The 17,612-nt window shown below is 43.6% G+C and overlaps 2 protein-coding genes across 2 annotated transcripts; one reads left to right on the forward strand and one right to left on the reverse strand.

The window, feature by feature from the left end:
- The first annotated feature begins 563 nt into the window (after positions 1-563).
- On the forward strand, positions 564-12,833 carry snrnp200 (small nuclear ribonucleoprotein 200 (U5)). The gene is made up of 44 exons (XM_079270341.1): positions 564-805; positions 1,055-1,218; positions 1,742-1,913; positions 2,014-2,206; positions 2,297-2,352; positions 2,467-2,565; positions 2,668-2,820; positions 2,907-3,006; positions 3,095-3,231; positions 3,309-3,386; positions 3,565-3,738; positions 3,857-3,994; positions 4,078-4,233; positions 4,333-4,503; positions 4,600-4,793; positions 4,912-5,035; positions 5,149-5,298; positions 5,390-5,632; positions 5,727-5,915; positions 5,992-6,189; positions 6,292-6,444; positions 6,541-6,621; positions 6,889-6,972; positions 7,149-7,255; positions 7,338-7,456; positions 7,544-7,698; positions 7,779-7,968; positions 8,067-8,240; positions 8,347-8,507; positions 8,601-8,828; positions 8,923-9,114; positions 9,228-9,406; positions 9,523-9,674; positions 9,762-9,870; positions 9,972-10,080; positions 10,172-10,361; positions 10,471-10,635; positions 10,770-10,891; positions 10,995-11,138; positions 11,238-11,414; positions 11,510-11,670; positions 11,787-11,868; positions 11,965-12,057; positions 12,172-12,833. The coding sequence occupies exons 1-44, from the start codon at positions 761-763 to the stop codon at positions 12,319-12,321; spliced, it is 6,411 nt and encodes a 2,136-aa protein (XP_079126467.1). The 5' UTR covers positions 564-760; the 3' UTR covers positions 12,322-12,833.
- Positions 12,834-12,858: 25 nt separating this feature from the next.
- ciao1 (cytosolic iron-sulfur assembly component 1) lies at positions 12,859-16,147 on the reverse strand. The gene is made up of 7 exons (XM_079270342.1): positions 15,684-16,147; positions 14,850-14,998; positions 14,657-14,768; positions 14,465-14,553; positions 14,181-14,376; positions 13,596-13,665; positions 12,859-13,345 (listed from the first exon to the last, which is right to left on the reverse strand). Exons 1-7 carry the CDS (start codon positions 15,820-15,822, stop codon positions 13,111-13,113), a joined length of 990 nt encoding a protein of 329 aa, XP_079126468.1. The 5' UTR covers positions 15,823-16,147; the 3' UTR covers positions 12,859-13,110.
- Between the last annotated feature and the right edge of the window lie 1,465 nt (positions 16,148-17,612).

The following is a 17,612-nucleotide window of genomic DNA, read 5'->3' on the forward strand; positions in this document are numbered from 1 at the left end:
TACCTTAAATATGAGAATTTCCCTTTTATGTTTAGAGCAACCAGACATGTTGACATCTATATTAACCAACATACTTCAGAAAATGACTAAAGATAAATAAATAGATGAATAGACTTTTTTCAAATACTGAACTTGTATTGTTGTAAGATAATGCAGCTGGGACCATTCACAATGCAGTTATACTGATAAGAGTTAATTAGTTGGGGGCACTGAGCCTTATCTTTTTAATAGCCAGGAATCAAAAGCCAAAGATTGAGGTATTTTAGGACAACCTATTAGCAACATTGAATAATAACACATAATAACTGCTTTATTTAGTTGTACGTAATGAACAGGCTGTGAGTGGGTGCTATTTATTAATGTTTTAGATAAATCATGTTGAATTTAGTGTTCTGCAAGGACTGTATTGTGAATATAGGTAATTTAAAACTGAAAGTATGATGAGATAAACACAGCCTACAGGGGGCGCTGTGTGTGTGTGTACCAGGTTTAACCTTTGACACCGGAAACGGAAATGAGCGTTAGCGGCGGCTTGTTGTGAGCTCGTGTTAACGAACTGCTTTTGTGACGTACTGGAGACGCATTTACTTGCATGAAACTCCAACATTTTGAAAACTGTTTCATGCTGTAAATCCAAAGACTGCACCGATTATCCCAGCGTCTACCTGAAAGGAGAGCGTAAAGTCAACTCTGGATGTATTAGTGAGCTGGTTCACATTCAGTTAAAGTGCAGTAAAAGTTAAAACACGGAACTCGCACCATGGCGGATGTTACTGCCCGTAGCTTGCAGTACGAGTACAAAGCGGTGAGTATATTTAAATATATATTCATGAATCCTAACATATTGGAAGTGTACTCTCTTTGGTAGAATCTCTGATAGTTTGCTCTAGCGCAATCAAGCTAAAAAAAACAAATGCTAAATGTTTTAAATTCGTGCTACTACGTGTGCAGCTAGCCGTTATGCTAACTAGCAATTAGCTTAGCCGCTAGCTGCGGAGACGTTGTCGCTGCTGATCACCGTAACGTTGACTTTGTGTTTGCATCGACCTGCTAGAACTCCAACTTGGTGTTACAAGCCGATCGCTCTCTGATCGACCGCACACGGAGAGATGAACCCAACGGAGAGGTGCTGTCCTTGGTGGGGAAGCTGGAAGGGACCAAGATGGGCGACAAGGCTCAGAGGACCAAACCCCAGAAGCTGGAGGAGAGACGAGACAAGTACGTGCTGTCAACAACACGTTTTTATCGTCTTTGTAAAGTTAAAACAACGTAACACCGACCGATGTCTGCACATGTTTTAGCCCCCTTAAACTCCGTTAAACATTTCCATTGTGATCAAAGCCTTTCAATATAGCTGATAGTTAAGATTGTTTAAACGCATCTAAAGGGTCTGTTTAACGTTACATTTTTTAGGGATGTTGACATTTGTAACTCATTGCATGTTGAAAATACAAATCCAGAAGATAAAAATGAAGTTGTTTTTTTAAAGTAATATTTTAAACAATTTACAAGGTCGCAGCAAAACAACAATTGATAATTAATGGTGATGATTTTCCAACAAATACTGAAATCATAGATATTCTCACAAATTAAATTTGATCACGTCAGACCTCTGCTATGGTCTGGAATACATTTGGCACAAATGGCTACGGAATTTAATTTATAATCATCATAATACACCTCAGTTATATTGTCATCGCTGAGTGACACTACTCTTAACTCTTTTCTTTTTGTCTTACAGGAGGCGAAAAAGAGATGAGGACAGACACGACATCAAAAAAATGAAGGGTTTTACTCTTCTGTCTGAAGGCATTGATGAAATGGTCGGCATCGTGTACAAGCCCAAAACCAAAGAAACCAGAGAGACCTATGAAGTGTTGCTTAGCTTCATCCATGCTGCTCTGGGAGATCAGGTCTGTAAACTCTAAAACACCCGTTTTGTTTAAATGTCAGCTTGTGTTTTTAATCAGCTCCTGAAGCTTCAACTGACCGTGTCATTGTATCTTCTTGCAGCCGCGTGATATTCTGTGTGGAGCGGCGGATGAGGTATTAGCGGTGTTGAAGAATGATAAAATGAGGGACAAGGAAAGGCGGCGTGAAGTAGAGCAGCTTCTTGGGCCTGCTGATGACACACGCTACCATGTGTTGGTTAATTTGGGCAAGAAGATCTCCGACTACGGAGGCGACAAGGACTTACAGAATATGGGTAATTAATAAGTTAATGATGTCAGTAAGTCATGTTTAAGTTTTCCATGAAAGTATTCTTGTGATTGTGGACCATATCTTACCTTTACAGATGACAACATCGATGAAACATATGGTGTGAATGTCCAGTTTGAATCTGACGAGGAGGTGAGAGCTTTTTGCTTAATCATTAAGAATCATAAGTTATTCCTGAGATGCAGCTGAAAGATCAGAGTTGTAGGTAGATTGTGTCATCGATTTTTCTTTTTCCTAATTATTTAGGAGGGGGATGAAGACCAGTTTGGGGAGGTACGAGACGCACACTCTGATGAAGACAGCGAAGGAGAGGAGGCGGGTGTGGGCTGCGCTCTTTCAGCCAACGTAAGTGCAACTTCTGAATCAATATTTACAAAGATAGTTGTATCTTTTTGAATTATTGCACACAACATCGCACTGAAAGTTAATACATTACTTTACATTTAGCTTGGTGCCACGGGTGACGTGATGACGGCAAAGAAAAAAGATCTACATCCTCGAGACATCGATGCCTTCTGGCTCCAGCGTCAGCTCAGCCGTTTCTACGATGACGCCATTGTCTCCCAAAAGAAAGCGGATGAAGTGTTGGAAATCCTCAAGGTATGTAATGTTATAGCCCATCTTGTAGTCCATACACATGTGTATTTTTCAGATTCGCTCATCCACTGTCTCTCTGTATTCCACAGACTGCCAGCGACGACAGAGAATGTGAGAACCAGCTGGTGTTGCTGCTGGGCTTTAACACCTTTGATTTCATCAAAATCCTCCGTCAGCATCGTCGCATGAGTAAGTCAGTGGTGTAGAACTGTGTTGTTTAAAAAGGATTAGAGCTTGTGACTTTTTGAAGTGAATCACTTTTTCTTCTGACATGCAGTTCAGTTTTGTACCATGCTGGCAAGTGCTCAGAGTGAGGCAGAAAAGGAGCGGATCATTGGAAAGATGGAGGCTGATCAGGAACTGTCCAAGATCCTTTACCAGCTGCAAGAGACGGAGAAGGAGGATATTATTCGGGTAAGACCTCTTGCTTATGAAATTAACTTTTAGTTTATTCTGGCCTATCTGTTGTTCATGGGCTTTTGTGTTCTTAGGAGGAGCGATCTCGCAGGGAGAGGGTGAGGAAGTCTCGTGTTGATGACTTGGAAGCGATGGACGTTGACCACGGAGAGGTAAATGATGTTTCTGTTCATATATCAACTGCAATCATGCAACCTACTTGTGGTGTTTTCACTGAAAGCAAACCCAAGATTACTACATTGGGGTAGTAAAATGGCATTGGATATGCTGCCATAGGTATATTTACAAAAAAGTTGACACGGTGTTCTTGTTGTTGTTCTTATCCTACAGTCAATGGCATCTCGACAGTTGCTAGACCTTGAAGACCTGGCCTTCACCCAGGGGAGCCATTTCATGGCCAACAAGCGTTGCCAACTGCCAGACGGCTCATTTCGTAAACAGCGCAAAGGTTATGAGGAAGTACACGTGCCCGCCCTCAAACCCAAGCCCTTTGCTGATGATGAGGTTTGTTGGTTATATGTAAAACTTGCCGAGCTATGCAGCAACTAATGCACAAGTTTCAGTGACGAGTAGTGTATAGATGTGTTCATGGCGTTCATTCAGCATATTATTTTGTCATCAGGTGCTTGTTCCCATTGAGAAGTTGCCTAAGTATGCACAGGCTGGATTTGAAGGTTTCAAAACCCTGAACCGCATCCAGAGCAAACTGTACAAGACCGCCTTGGAGACAGACGAGAACCTGCTAGTGTGTGCACCTACGGTAAGTCAAATTAGCCAAAAGCATTGTGACAGTTTTTCCCCCAAAGTGTATTTTCTCCTATAATGTATTGTCTGTGCACACAGGGAGCTGGTAAGACCAATGTTGCTTTGATGGCAATGCTGAGGGAAATTGGAAAGCACATCAACTTGGATGGAACCATCAATGTGGATGACTTCAAAATCATCTACATTGCACCCATGCGCTCACTAGTACAGGAGATGGTGGGAAGTTTCAGTAAGGTGAGCCCCACCTCTGTCCTGCAGGGATTTGTATACATTTAAATCAATACATTTCTGTGGATGGGGATTTAGTGATTTAATAATACTCACTTTTCACAGCGCTTGGCAAGTTACGGTATCACCGTGTCTGAGCTGACAGGAGACCACCAGCTCTGCAAAGAGGAGATTAACGCCACTCAAATCATCGTCTGCACACCTGAGAAATGGGACATCATCACCCGTAAGGGCGGAGACCGTACCTACACCCAGCTAGTGCGGCTCATTATCATTGTAAGTGCTGTGAATATGTTGAAGGATTATAAGGTCATAACACATGCCGAGCGTAGTGACTGTGCAGATGTTTTGACATAAAACCCTCGTGTGCAGGATGAAATCCACCTGCTGCACGATGACCGTGGTCCCGTGTTGGAATCTCTGGTGGCAAGAACCATCCGCAATGTGGAGCTGACCCAGGAGGATGTGCGTCTGCTGGGCCTCAGTGCCACGCTGCCCAACTATGAAGATGTGGCTACCTGCCTGCGCGTAGATCCTGCCAAGGGACTCTTCTACTTCGACAACAGGTACGTCGTTTGGAGGATGACAAAACAGTGAACAGAAGAGATACTTTCTACAACAGCTGCATGTGTTTTCTTGTTTGCACGTTCATCTCTAATAACGTATATGTACTTTTCTGTGTAGTTTCCGCCCTGTGCCCCTTGAGCAGACTTATGTCGGCATCACAGAGAAGAAGGCCATCAAGCGTTTCCAGATCATGAATGAGATTGTCTATGAAAAGATCATGGAGCATGCTGGAAAGAACCAGGTACGTCCTCTTTGATCTAAAATGACATGCATTACACTACATGCTGAACTATCAATGATCAACAAGGTGTTACTAGATTAGAGAGGCTCCTGACATTTGCTTGTCTCCGTCAGGTGCTGGTATTTGTCCACTCCCGGAAGGAGACGGGAAAGACAGCCAGGGCCATAAGAGACATGTGTTTGGAGAAGGACACACTGGGTCTTTTCCTCAGAGAGGGTTCAGCATCAACTGAAGTGTTGAGAACTGAGGCTGAGCAGTGCAAGGTGAGCTAATGCCTCTAACCGGGGACTTCACTGCAACGAAATAACAAATTAAGAACCCTGTTTGACTCACACTTTAACTTTCTTAAACTAGAACCTCGAACTGAAGGATTTGCTGCCCTATGGCTTCGCTATCCACCACGCTGGTATGACCAGAGTTGATCGTACGCTGGTCGAGGATCTGTTTGCTGATCGACACATCCAGGTCCTGGTGTCCACAGCTACTCTGGCTTGGGGTGTCAACCTGCCCGCTCACACTGTCATCATCAAAGGCACTCAGGTGTACAGCCCAGAGAAAGGCAGATGGACTGAGCTCGGAGCCCTGGACATTTTGCAGGTGAGTCTGTGCTGGCTGGGTACTAAACTGCAGGAAAGAGGACTTTTTGCCTCTCACTACCAGTTATAACTCAATTCATTGTGTCTTATTTCAGATGCTCGGTCGAGCCGGCCGTCCCCAGTACGACACCAAGGGAGAGGGAATCCTTATTACGTCCCATGGAGAGCTGCAGTACTACCTGTCCCTGCTCAACCAGCAGCTGCCCATAGAGAGTCAGATGGTGTGCAAGCTGCCTGACATGCTCAATGCTGAGATAGTACTGGGCAATGTGCAGACTGTTAAGGTTAGTGGCTTGTAAAGATGCAAATAGTCTATTTGTTTTACAACTTCCAGAACTTCTCACATCTTTGCTGTCTCAGGACGCTGTGAACTGGCTCGGTTACACCTACCTGTATGTGCGCATGCTGCGTAACCCCACCCTGTACGGTGTGTCCCACGATGACCGGAGTGCAGATCCCCTGCTGGAGAGACGCAGGATGGACCTGGTGCACACAGCAGCCAATGTCCTGGACAAGAACAGTCTTGTTAAATATGACAAGAGGACAGGCAGCTTCCAGGTATGCACATCTATCAGTTATCATCTCTTATTTATTTAATGCCAATGCTGTAAGTTAGTGATGATTTTTTAATGTTTTAAATTTGTGTCTCTTCCCCTGAAGGTTACAGACCTTGGACGCATTGCCAGTCACTTCTACATCACTCATGACTCCATTCAGACTTACAACCAGCTGCTGAAGCCCACTCTCAGTGAGATTGAGCTCTTCAGAGTCTTTTCACTTTCCTCAGAGTTCAGGAACATCACTGTGAGAGAGGTATGGTTGTCACTTATAGTTACTCAGTTATAACTCTCAACAAAACTCCATTTAATGTGCTCAATTTAAATGCTGACATGTTGTTGTGTCTTTTAGGAGGAGAAGTTGGAACTTCAGAAGCTGCTGGAAAGAGTTCCCATTCCTGTCAAGGAAAGCATTGAGGAGCCCAGTGCTAAGGTAGCATCCCTAACAAGTGTTCCGTTTGTATAAAATACATTTAATTGTTTAGCAAAATAGTCATTTTAGTGCCAACAATGTGGTTAATCGAATCAACGTCAAGGCATTTACTTATGATAGGCCACCACAGGCAGCCAGTATGTAAGAATAGTTCGAGATGATGCTCATGGCTTCGTGTTTCTCTTTTTTCTGGTGTGCAGATACTAAGAATCATGAATTAAATCCCAATTAAGCAGTTTCCTTGTATTTTGTGTCTCATCCTTTCAGATCAACGTGCTGCTCCAGGCGTACATCTCTCAACTCAAACTGGAAGGCTTTGCCCTCATGGCCGACATGGTGTATGTCACACAGGTACGCCAGAACCCACTTTTGTCATAGTTTTTTTTTTTTTTTTTTTTAATCTCTCCGAATTGCAGTTTTCTCACATTTTTCTAGTTGGAAAATAAACTTTTTTTGAAGATACCGTCAGTTTTTGAAATAAACTCGTCTTTAGATTAATTTCTATTTCTTTATTGTTTTCCTTGCAGAGTGCTGGAAGGTTAATGCGGGCCATATTTGAGATTGTGCTCAACAGAGGCTGGGCTCAACTGACAGACAAGACCATGAATCTGTGCAAGATGATTGACAAGAGAATGTAAGTCTGTCACTCTTTCCTCCTTCATGCTGCATTTTGTTTGAGGCAGGCCGCTGATGTTCTGAATCCCTGTTCTCCACAGGTGGCAGTCGATGTCTCCACTGCGACAGTTCAAGAAGCTGCCAGAGGAAGTGATCAAGAAGATAGAGAAGAAGAACTTCCCCTTTGAGCGTCTCTATGACCTCAACCACAATGAGATTGGTGAGTTTTCTTTCCCCCTACAACATGCTCACTGAATTCCCTCCTCCGCCTACAAAGTCATTAGAAGTCATGCCTTCTGTTTTTCAGGTGAGCTGATCCGAATGCCAAAAATGGGGAAGACCATCCACAAATACGTCCACCAGTTCCCCAAACTGGACCTGGCTGTCCATCTGCAGCCCATCACCCGCTCTACACTGAAAGTGGAGCTCACCATCACGCCTGACTTCCAGTGGGATGACAAGGTCAGTCAGTAGACCCACCATGTGCTGCATGTACTGAACTGTGTCTCAGCCTCCTGACACACTTCACTTTTCCCACTTAGATTCATGGCTCTTCTGAGGCTTTCTGGATTCTGGTTGAGGATGTGGACAGCGAGGTCATCCTCCACCACGAGTACTTCCTGCTCAAAGCCAAGTACGCCCAGGACGAACACCTCGTGACTTTCTTTGTCCCGGTGTTCGAGCCTCTGCCTCCACAGTACTTCATCCGCGTGGTCTCAGACCGATGGCTCTGTAAGTGCTTCATTAAAACGTGTGTTTATAGAATTCGCACAATGTTTACGTTAGCATTTCAACAAACTGCTTTATTTTGTGCATCTCTTTTTTTTTAGCCTGTGAGACTCAGCTCCCAGTGTCCTTCCGTCATCTAATCCTACCGGAGAAATACCCCCCACCTACTGAGCTGCTGGACCTGCAGCCGCTGCCCGTCACTGCTCTCAGGAACTCTGCCTTTGAGGCTCTCTACCAGAACAAATTCCCCTTCTTCAACCCCATTCAGACACAAGGTACAGACTGTACTCTGTGGTTCTTCAGGTGAAGGAGTGCCCCGAGGCTCTCTGTCCACAGCACATTGTTGTCTTGACTTACGTTGTATTGTTTCTGTTCCTTCAGTGTTCAACGCTGTGTACAACAGTGATGATAACGTGTTTGTTGGAGCTCCCACTGGCAGCGGAAAGACCATCTGTGCCGAGTTTGCTATTCTGAGGATGCTGCTGCACAACGCAGAAGGTCGCTGCGTCTACATCACCCCAATGGAAGCATTGGCCGAGCAGGTATGAAGTCATTTGGAACTTAAGTGAGCTTTCTATCAAAGCTAGCATTGGTTAATTTTTCCATCTATTATAATGAACAAATCTGTCACTCAGGTGTTTGTCGACTGGCACCAGAAGTTCCAGGACATCCTGAACAAAAAGGTGGTGCTGCTGACGGGAGAGACGAGCACAGATCTGAAGCTCCTGGGAAAAGGTGACATTATTGTCAGTACCCCCGACAAATGGGACATCCTGTCTCGCCGCTGGAAACAGAGGAAGAACGTCCAGAACGTCAGCCTTTTCATTGTGGATGAGGCACATCTCATCGGAGGAGAAAATGGAGTAAGAACATAACACGTCATGTCATACACACTAGGCGTGCACTGCAACAGTCATCACGTGCATCATGCTAACTTCCCGTGGTTCTTTTCATTAGCCTGTGTTGGAGGTCATCTGCTCCAGGATGAGGTACATCTCCTCTCAGATTGAGCGCCCCATCCGTATCGTGGCCCTCAGCTCGTCTTTGTCCAACGCCAAAGATGTGGCCCACTGGCTGGGCTGCAGCACCACAGCCACATTCAACTTCCACCCCAACGTCAGACCGGTGCCCCTGGAGCTGCACATCCAGGTCTGTAAATTGTGTGCTAGTCAACAAAAAATAGTTGTGTTGTACTCAGACGTGCAGCTAGCCAAGAAGACATAAACTCCTGATTTGCTGTTAACTTTTCTGGTCTGTTTTAGGGCTTCAATGTGAGTCACACTCATACTCGCCTGCTGTCCATGGCTAAGCCAGTGTACCACGCCATCATGAGGCACTCTCCCTCCAAGCCAGCTGTGGTGTTCGTCCCATCCCGAAGACAGACTCGTCTCACAGCCATCGACATCCTCACTTTCTGTGCCGCCGACGTGGTTTCTCAGAGGTCAGTCACTACAATGAGACCATGCCTGTACATGTGATGATAGACTGTGATTGTGCTAATGTTTCCATTACACCTCGACACTGTGGACGAAAGAACAAATGTTTGTCTCTCTGTAGGTTCTTGCATTGCACCGAGAAAGACCTTGCACCATTCCTGGAGAAAATAAATGACTCGACTCTTAAAGAGACTCTGGCCAACGGCGTGGGCTACCTGCACGAGGGCCTGTCTGCAACCGAACGCAGAATAGTGGAGCAGCTCTTCAACTCCGGTACGAGTCCCTCTGCACTTTCTGCTTGGTCGGTAGAGGTTTAGGACTAAATAATTATGATTGTAATCTCTCGTTCTTTTTTTACAGGTGCTGTTCAGGTGGTAGTGTCCTCTCGTTCACTCTGCTGGGGCATCAACATCTCCGCACACCTCGTCATTGTCATGGACACCCAGTACTACAATGGCAAAATCCATGCGTAAGGCTCCGACTAGTCGATGCTCTCGTGAAGGTGTGTACTATGCATTAATATGTATTGTGTTCTTGACATTCTGCTTCTGTTTCCCCTCTTTCTCTTAGGTATGTGGACTATCCCATATACGACGTCCTCCAGATGGTGGGCAAGGCGAACAGACCAATGCTGGATGATGAGGGACGCTGTGTTATCATGTGTCAGGGCTCCAAGAAGGTAGAGCGAGATCCTGCTGTTTCTGTCAGTGTCTTGTCAGTTGATGACGGTAAGAGCGAACTAAAATAGTTTATTTTTCTTTTCTTGTTAGGACTTCTTCAAGAAGTTCCTGTATGAGCCGCTGCCGGTGGAGTCTCATTTGGACCACTGCCTCCATGACCACTTCAATGCCGAGATTGTGACCAAGACTGTGGAGAACAAGCAGGACGCTGTGGACTACCTGACTTGGACATTCCTCTACCGCCGTATGACCCAGAACCCCAACTACTACAACCTGCAAGGTGAGTCTCAACCTGTCGGGTTTAAGAAGCAAACGACTGAATAAATATGGTGTTTCGTACACTGGATGAAATGTTTGGAACAAATGTCTTTTTGTGCTTCCCTTGTCAGGCATGTCCCATCGTCACCTGTCAGACCACCTGTCTGAGCTGGTGGAACACACGCTACATGACCTGGAGCAGTCCAAGTGCATCAGCATAGAGGATGAGATGGACGTAGCACCACTCAATTTGGGCATGATCGCTGCCTACTACTACATCAACTACACCACCATCGGTTAGTGCCAATAAAACGGTCCTATCACACTCGCTGTAAATCTGTTATCGCCTATCTCTATGCCTATCCTTTTGTGTATATAAAATGTGTTGAATGAACACATGACTGACTTGTTGTGTGGTTGTGTTTGGCAGAGTTGTTCAGCATGTCCCTGAATGCCAAGACAAAGATCCGTGGATTGATTGAGATCATCTCCAATGCTGCCGAATACAAGAACATTCCCATTAGACATCACGAGGACGCAATTCTCCGACAGGTAAACAATCGGAACCAGACATTTTTAGCACATCACAGTCACACTAGCACTTCTCTACCAAGTCAGTATGTTTGTGTTGGAACAACTTGTTTTTGTATTTCAGTTGGCACAGAAAGTGCCCCACAAACTGAACAACCCCAAGTTCAACGACCCCCACGTGAAGACAAACCTGCTGCTGCAAGCCCACCTCTCCAGGATGCAGCTGAGCGCTGAGCTGCAGTCGGACACAGAGGATATCCTGAGCAAGGTACAGGCTCATGGAGACTGTGGCACAGAGTGGGAGGAAACTGTTAAATTTCAGGATTGTATTCCTGTGTGTATATTTAACCCGTGTTGTGTTTTGTAGGCGGTTCGTCTGATCCAGGCCTGCGTTGATGTGCTGTCCAGTAACGGCTGGCTGAGTCCTGCACTGGCTGCTATGGAGCTGGCCCAGATGGTCACTCAGGCCATGTGGTCCAAGGACTCGTACCTCAAACAGCTGCCCTTCTTCACCTCAGAGCACATCAAGCGCTGTACAGATAAGGTACACCAGTGTTCTGTAGTTGCACTGAGTCATAACTCTTGCTTCAATACGAGTGTACGTGACACTGACCGTCTTATCCCTGCTCCGTTCTTCAGGGGGTGGAGAGTATCTTTGACATCATGGAGATGGAGGATGAAGACAGAACTGCTTTGCTGCAGCTTTCAGACGCCCAGATGGCCGACGTGGCTCGCTTCTCTAACCGCTACCCCAACATAGAGCTGTCCTATGAAGTAGCAGAAAAGGAAAATATCAAGAGGTATGTATGGATTCTGTCGGCAGCATTGCTAAGGAAGAAATCCTAAAGTTTAGTAACAGCTGCTTATATTTCATCACGTTATTGTTTGGTAATTGTTGATGTATGTTTCTTCACAGTGGCAGTCCAGTTCTGGTTCAAGTCCAGCTGGAGAGAGAGGAGGAGGTGACCGGACCCGTCATCGCACCTCTCTTCCCACAGGTAAATGCCATTGTGTTTTTGCATGTCCAAGAATGTCTTAAATACTTTTTCCTGGACATGTAATGACTCTTTGCTAAATATCTTTCATTGTTACAGAAACGTGAGGAGGGCTGGTGGGTGGTGATCGGAGACCCCAAGTCTAACAGCCTTATCTCTATCAAGAGGCTGACTCTCCAGCAGAAAGCAAAGGTCAGTGAGAGTCTCATATCGAACTATGAAACGAGGAATCACTGTCAGTCTGTCGGTGTGTTCTTCGCGTATCTTGAGGGGCCTCATTTTGTTTATCGTGTCTCTTCTCTGCAGGTCAAGCTGGACTTTGTTGCACCGGCGATGGGTGTTCATAACTACACCCTGTACTTCATGAGTGACGCGTACATGGGCTGTGATCAGGAGTACAAGTTCAGCGCAGATGTGAAGGAGGCTGACAGCGAGGGAGACAGTGACTCAGACTAATCAATAACTTGAGTTTTGCATTCTGCATTGTTTGAGGGATCAGTAGGTGTTTCTTTTTTTTTTTTACTGTAGATATTCAGCCTATGTGGCTCTTCACTTTCTCCATTAGCATGTCCTCTTTACCCTTGTGAAAATAAGTACTTTTATTGTTTAGTGCAGTTGTCTCATTTTAAATCACCTGAGTGATGTACACCAGTCCAGAAATACTGTACAGGATCAGTTTAGTTAATGTAATCATATTGCAACAGTGTGAGTCTACAGGTCTGTATAACTTTGTACTCTGATCTACTTTCAGTTCTCACTGACATTTGATAAACCATTACATTGATCAGAAACAAGGTCTGCCCTATTAAGTTAGTGATGCTCTGATTGCAGATTGGGTTTTTAAATTCAAAGCTGTCAAGTTATATTTTTGGGCTTTTGTTGTTGTTTTAAAATCAAATTCTTGAACTGGTCTAAATGTTTTTAGTATGTCTGGAATATTTTTTTTGCAATAAAGAGAAGGCACACAATTTTTTTTAGTTTTTTTTTTTTTATGAACATTAACTGTCAAATTCTTAAGTGAGCTCTTAAAAAGAAACATGTAGAGTAACATACAGAGCAAAAGAAGTGAAGCATTCAGTTTAGACACACACCGTTATATCAAGCTGAATCCTGCCGAGCGATCTAGAAAAGCTGAATGAACAATATTTCTGCGTTGACCTCTGGACCGCAGAGTCCCCAGTGTTGCTCGCTACAACGTCGTGTTCAGTGAGAGGCCGGTTGTGTTCAGTGAGAGGCCGGTTGTGTTCAGTCTGCCTCTTGGAACCTCCAGATGGTGATCTCTCCGTCGTCGCTGCAGGAAGCCAGGAGTCCCGCCTCCTTCGGGTTCCAGGCGACACAGTTGACGTCCTGGCTGTGAGCTTTGGTCGCCTGAGCAGCCAGCGAGAACACGGGCTGGTTCGGATCGGCCGTCTCGTCCTCCTTGAACACTCGCACCGCATCGTCACCACAGGCAGTAGCCAGGGCGCCAGTCAGCCGACACCTGAACAAGGATAAACGTTACCGGTTGATCGAACAAGATGACCAGCGACAATGAGATCAATTAACTGGTATCATGCCACATAAAATGTGGATAAATGGATGTATAGTATTCCATGAAGGGGCAGAGAATATGTGGCGATGAGTTCATCTTAATGGACACGCAGACTGCGCCACAGATCTCAACAACCAGAGGGTAAAAACAACTCTGAGTGCATTATGCCCAAACAATATATAACAATGAGATGTCTCACCAGGCGACATCATACACGGTTCGTCCATGATACCCAGACAGAGTGCAAACACACTTCCACGACAAGTCTCCTGTTCAACAAGCAGAGCAGGAAACAAAAACTGTTTGAGAACAAGACAGTCCACCAGCATCTGTCCACTTTGACAAAAAGTAGTGACGTTAGGGTTGTATAAACTTTGTAAATTTATTTTCTGACAAGCTAAACCACAGATCAATTAGTCATCAAAAATATCTACTGCAGCGGCTCTTTCACGGCTGATTAAAACATTTGCTCTGTTGCAATAATGCAGACATCCCTTTATGTGGAAGCTAACCACAAACATGCACACATTGAGACCTGCCTGATATTTTTAGAAGTTTGTCATAATATAGAAAAAGGTGCGATGTTATTACTCATAACTCTAGTATGTGACGGATATAAATGACATCTCCAATTGTATGCAGCTTCTCTTCTTACGATGATCTTTGCCTGCTAAGGTGCTTTGTGTTGGAAAAATGTCATCGAATTTACATAAAATGTAGTTTGGTCATTGATTGGATGAAGCATTTTATAAATAGTATTTATAATGAGACTAATGCTTAGTACCACTTTCAAGAGGAGACTCTTTCCAAATCTTCACGGTGCGGTCGTCGCTGCAGGAGGCCAGCCTCTGTCCAGTGGCGTCAAAAGCCAAACTCCAGACTGTGGATGTGTGTCCCTGCAAGGTGGCCCGGCACTCCCAGTCATCGTCCTCTTCCTTGTAAATGCAAACGTTGTTGTCGTAGCTGGCTGAAGCGAGGAGCTGTATGAACATACGGCAAATGCACAGTGAGATAACGGAGCCACATATTGAGAAATCATTCAGGAGCATCGAGCAGAGGGTAACCTACCTCCTGTGTCGGGTGCCACACAATATTCTTGACGTCTTGTGTGTGAGAGTTCACAACGGTAACACACTCGTACTCATCTTCTTCATCCACTGTGAAACGCAAAGGGAAAGTAATTTACATCGACATGAGAAGAGGCACAGATCAGTAGGTTTGCTTTTCATGCCTTGTATCCGAGTGTAGTTTAACACAAACCTTCCCAGACCCAGACGCTCTTGTCTCGGCTACATGTTGCCAGCAGATTCCCCGAAGGCGCCCACGCCACAGACTTGACCTCATTTTCATGTCCCTCTAACACGGTCAAACTCTAGACGACAGGGTGAAACTCTGGGTAAACTCTATGAGGGTGCAGCATATTCAAAAGTGAAGATTAAATAGATCATCAAACCTCAAACTCGTCGTTCTTCTTTTTCCAGATACAAGTGGTTGCATCGAAGCTGGCAGAGGCCAGATAGTTCCCACAGGGAGACCAAGCCACTCTCCTCACGGTGCGCTGGTGTCCATCCTGAAGCACACTCTTACATATCCAAGAGTCACCTGCAAAGAGAGAAGTCGTTTATATGGAGGCAGATACAAATCAGTGAGCAAGACCGCTTTATTGGCAATATGGATTTACAGGATCTGTGCATCGATGTGATGACGTGACTTGGATTTTTAAAGTACTGGATTAGCCCAAACAGACATTCCTCTCTGGTTATTTCATCAAACAAATAGTTTCTCTATTTAATTTTCCAGAAAATTTTCATAACGTCATACATAATTACATAGAGGATTTAGTCCACATCACCAAAATCTAACCTGTACCAATGACAGGTTATTGAGATGAGATTTATATTCCCTGAATAACAAGTCAATGTCTCTAAAGAACTATATACAAAACTCACATAGCAGTATTTAAAGTTTGATTTACTCATAATAGAAGAAGATTATTAAGTAAAGGAAATGACAGAAACATAAAACATCACCTGTATTTACTTTACTTTTCTGATCAGCCCCAAGAGGGGGAATGCAGGGAGTGAAGGCAAACTAGTACGAAGTCGTGTAACTCTATATAACTTAAACATAAGAGCAATTGCATTAACTTTACTTCCTTTAACGTACATGTGCAATCGATTTCTGTACTTATCACAGGAGGCAGTACATCCGAACCAACTCAGTTTTCAGTTTATACTATAATGTTATTTTATTGTAATACTATTAGATTTGTATCAACTCAACTCACCTTCTCGTCCCCATATCCGGATGGCCTTGTCGCCCCCACATGAGGCCAGCAGCGTCCCGGTTGGGCTCCAGCTGACGAACCAGCACCGGGAGTCCGGGTGTGCGTTCAGCCTCTGAACCAGGGTCAGATTTTGCTTCATGTCGGAGCTGCTAATTTATAGATAGATATATAGCTATAGATAGATGTAGATATGTCGTTATTCCAGTTTCTGAGCCAGTCTGTCACCGTCTTCTTATTTCCGTCACCGCTGACAGTTAACAGTTAATGGACGTGAGAGATATCAATTCATTTAACAGACACCACGACGCAGTGTCACAACGACCCGCTCAGACATGCAGCGCTTCTGTGCGGATCAACCGCGATGTGTCAACCTGAAGACAAATTGAAAAGGAATGTAGTTGCAGCAAGGAACAAAGTACAGAAGTTCACAAAAACAACCATGTCGGAAACGCCGCCATCTTTGCTTGTTTCTTCTTCTTCTGTTGTGGTTTTAAAAGCGGTCGACTACCAGCGTATTTAGGTGCATTACCGCCACCTTCTGCGGAGACGATCAGAGATTAGATCCTATATCCACTATCATAAACCTGTTTCTGTGAGAAAACACGAAAACATTGCATTGTTTGCTCCACTTGACAGGTTTATTTTGCGTGTTATGTTACTATATCATAAATATATCAGATAATCATTACTTTCAGCATTACACATGGAAAAATCTATTCTTTTTTGAGATTATCGTCTCAAAATATCAAAGTATTGTACCAAAGGTGTTTATTTTATTTAATGATTATTTTATTGTATTTTGGACCTGAATAATTGCATCAGTCTGTAATATATATATATATATATATTTGCAGCATATTCTTAGCCTTTATCTATAAATAAAGTACATATAAATTACATATTTTTACCCTCTGTGCATTCTAGTTCTGAATATACCTTCCCTGGTACATTAAATACATAACTTTGTTGGCATTAACCACTCTTACTGTACTGTATGGGGCTGTACGTGAAAAAAACATCTGTGAATGTGTTCATTATTGTCTTTATACAATGTGTGTAGTTTACGGGGAGCAGCTTTGCGCGTCTTTTGGATTTTATTTGCATGTGATGAGAAGTGTCTGACTGTGGCATCCTGATGAAGTACACAGTACAGCTTTTCTAAACAGGGGGCACATTCAGTGAAGACCTTCCTTTATGACTGAAATGTCTTCTAGAAGTAGTTGTTGTTTTCGACGTCATACAAAAGTCACACTATAGTATTTCGTAAAAAAATGTCATCGTTTAGTATGAGGTATGCCATGAAATTATATTTTTAAAAAGTCGTATTATAGTACATTAAAATGTCAAAATATAGTATGCGGAGAAAAAAAATCATCGTACAATATGCCATATCATTTTATTAAAATATAGTATAGAATGCCATAAATATGTCATAGTGTATTATGGCATAAAGTGTACAAAATGTCATGATAATTAATAATACAGGTTTTCACTGAGCTACAAGACCTTTATATGAAATAATGTGATATTTTGTGCCATACTATATAGCTACTATGATATTTTAACTATATTTTGATGGCGTATTATACTATAATATTTTACTACATTTATAATGACATTGTACATTATTATTTTCCATGGCATACTATACTATGATATTTTTGTATGTTTATATTTTTAACAGCAAAGTTGTACATTTTATAAATGACCACACGGTGGAGCTATCCCATCAAAAAGCACTCATTCCTTCCACCTTTAAGTATGTGCCTTATAAAATAGAATTCTTTCACATAATTGCAATACATATATAAGGTTTATAATGTAGAATAGCGCACTTAAGGCTGTTGTTTAGCTGTATAATCAGTAGGTGGGAGCACTGGTCGCCTCTCGCGCTTAGACTGCAGTCTATTGAAGCAACGAAGAAGAATG

This window comes from Melanostigma gelatinosum (genome assembly GCF_949748355.1).
Source record: "Melanostigma gelatinosum genome assembly, chromosome: 6".
NCBI classification, from domain to species: Eukaryota; Metazoa; Chordata; class Actinopteri; order Perciformes; family Zoarcidae; genus Melanostigma; species Melanostigma gelatinosum.

Bases quoted from the DNA above. Each gene is read 5' to 3' on its own strand.
- ciao1 (XM_079270342.1), bottom strand. From the start codon at position 15,822: ATGAAGCAAAATCTGACCCTGGTTCAGAGGCTGAACGCACACCCGGAC. The intron at 14,999-15,683 runs GTGAGTTGAGTT...CTCTCTTTGCAG, and splicing joins CCGGATATGGGGACGAGAAG to GTGACTCTTGGATATGTAAG. The intron at 14,377-14,464 runs GTAGGTTACCCT...ATGTTCATACAG, and splicing joins TGTGGCACCCGACACAGGAG to CTCCTCGCTTCAGCCAGCTA.
- snrnp200 (XM_079270341.1), top strand. From the start codon at position 761: ATGGCGGATGTTACTGCCCGTAGCTTGCAGTACGAGTACAAAGCG. The intron at 3,387-3,564 runs GTAAATGATGTT...CTTATCCTACAG, and splicing joins TGGACGTTGACCACGGAGAG to TCAATGGCATCTCGACAGTT. The intron at 11,139-11,237 runs GTACAGGCTCAT...TGTGTTTTGTAG, and splicing joins CAGAGGATATCCTGAGCAAG to GCGGTTCGTCTGATCCAGGC.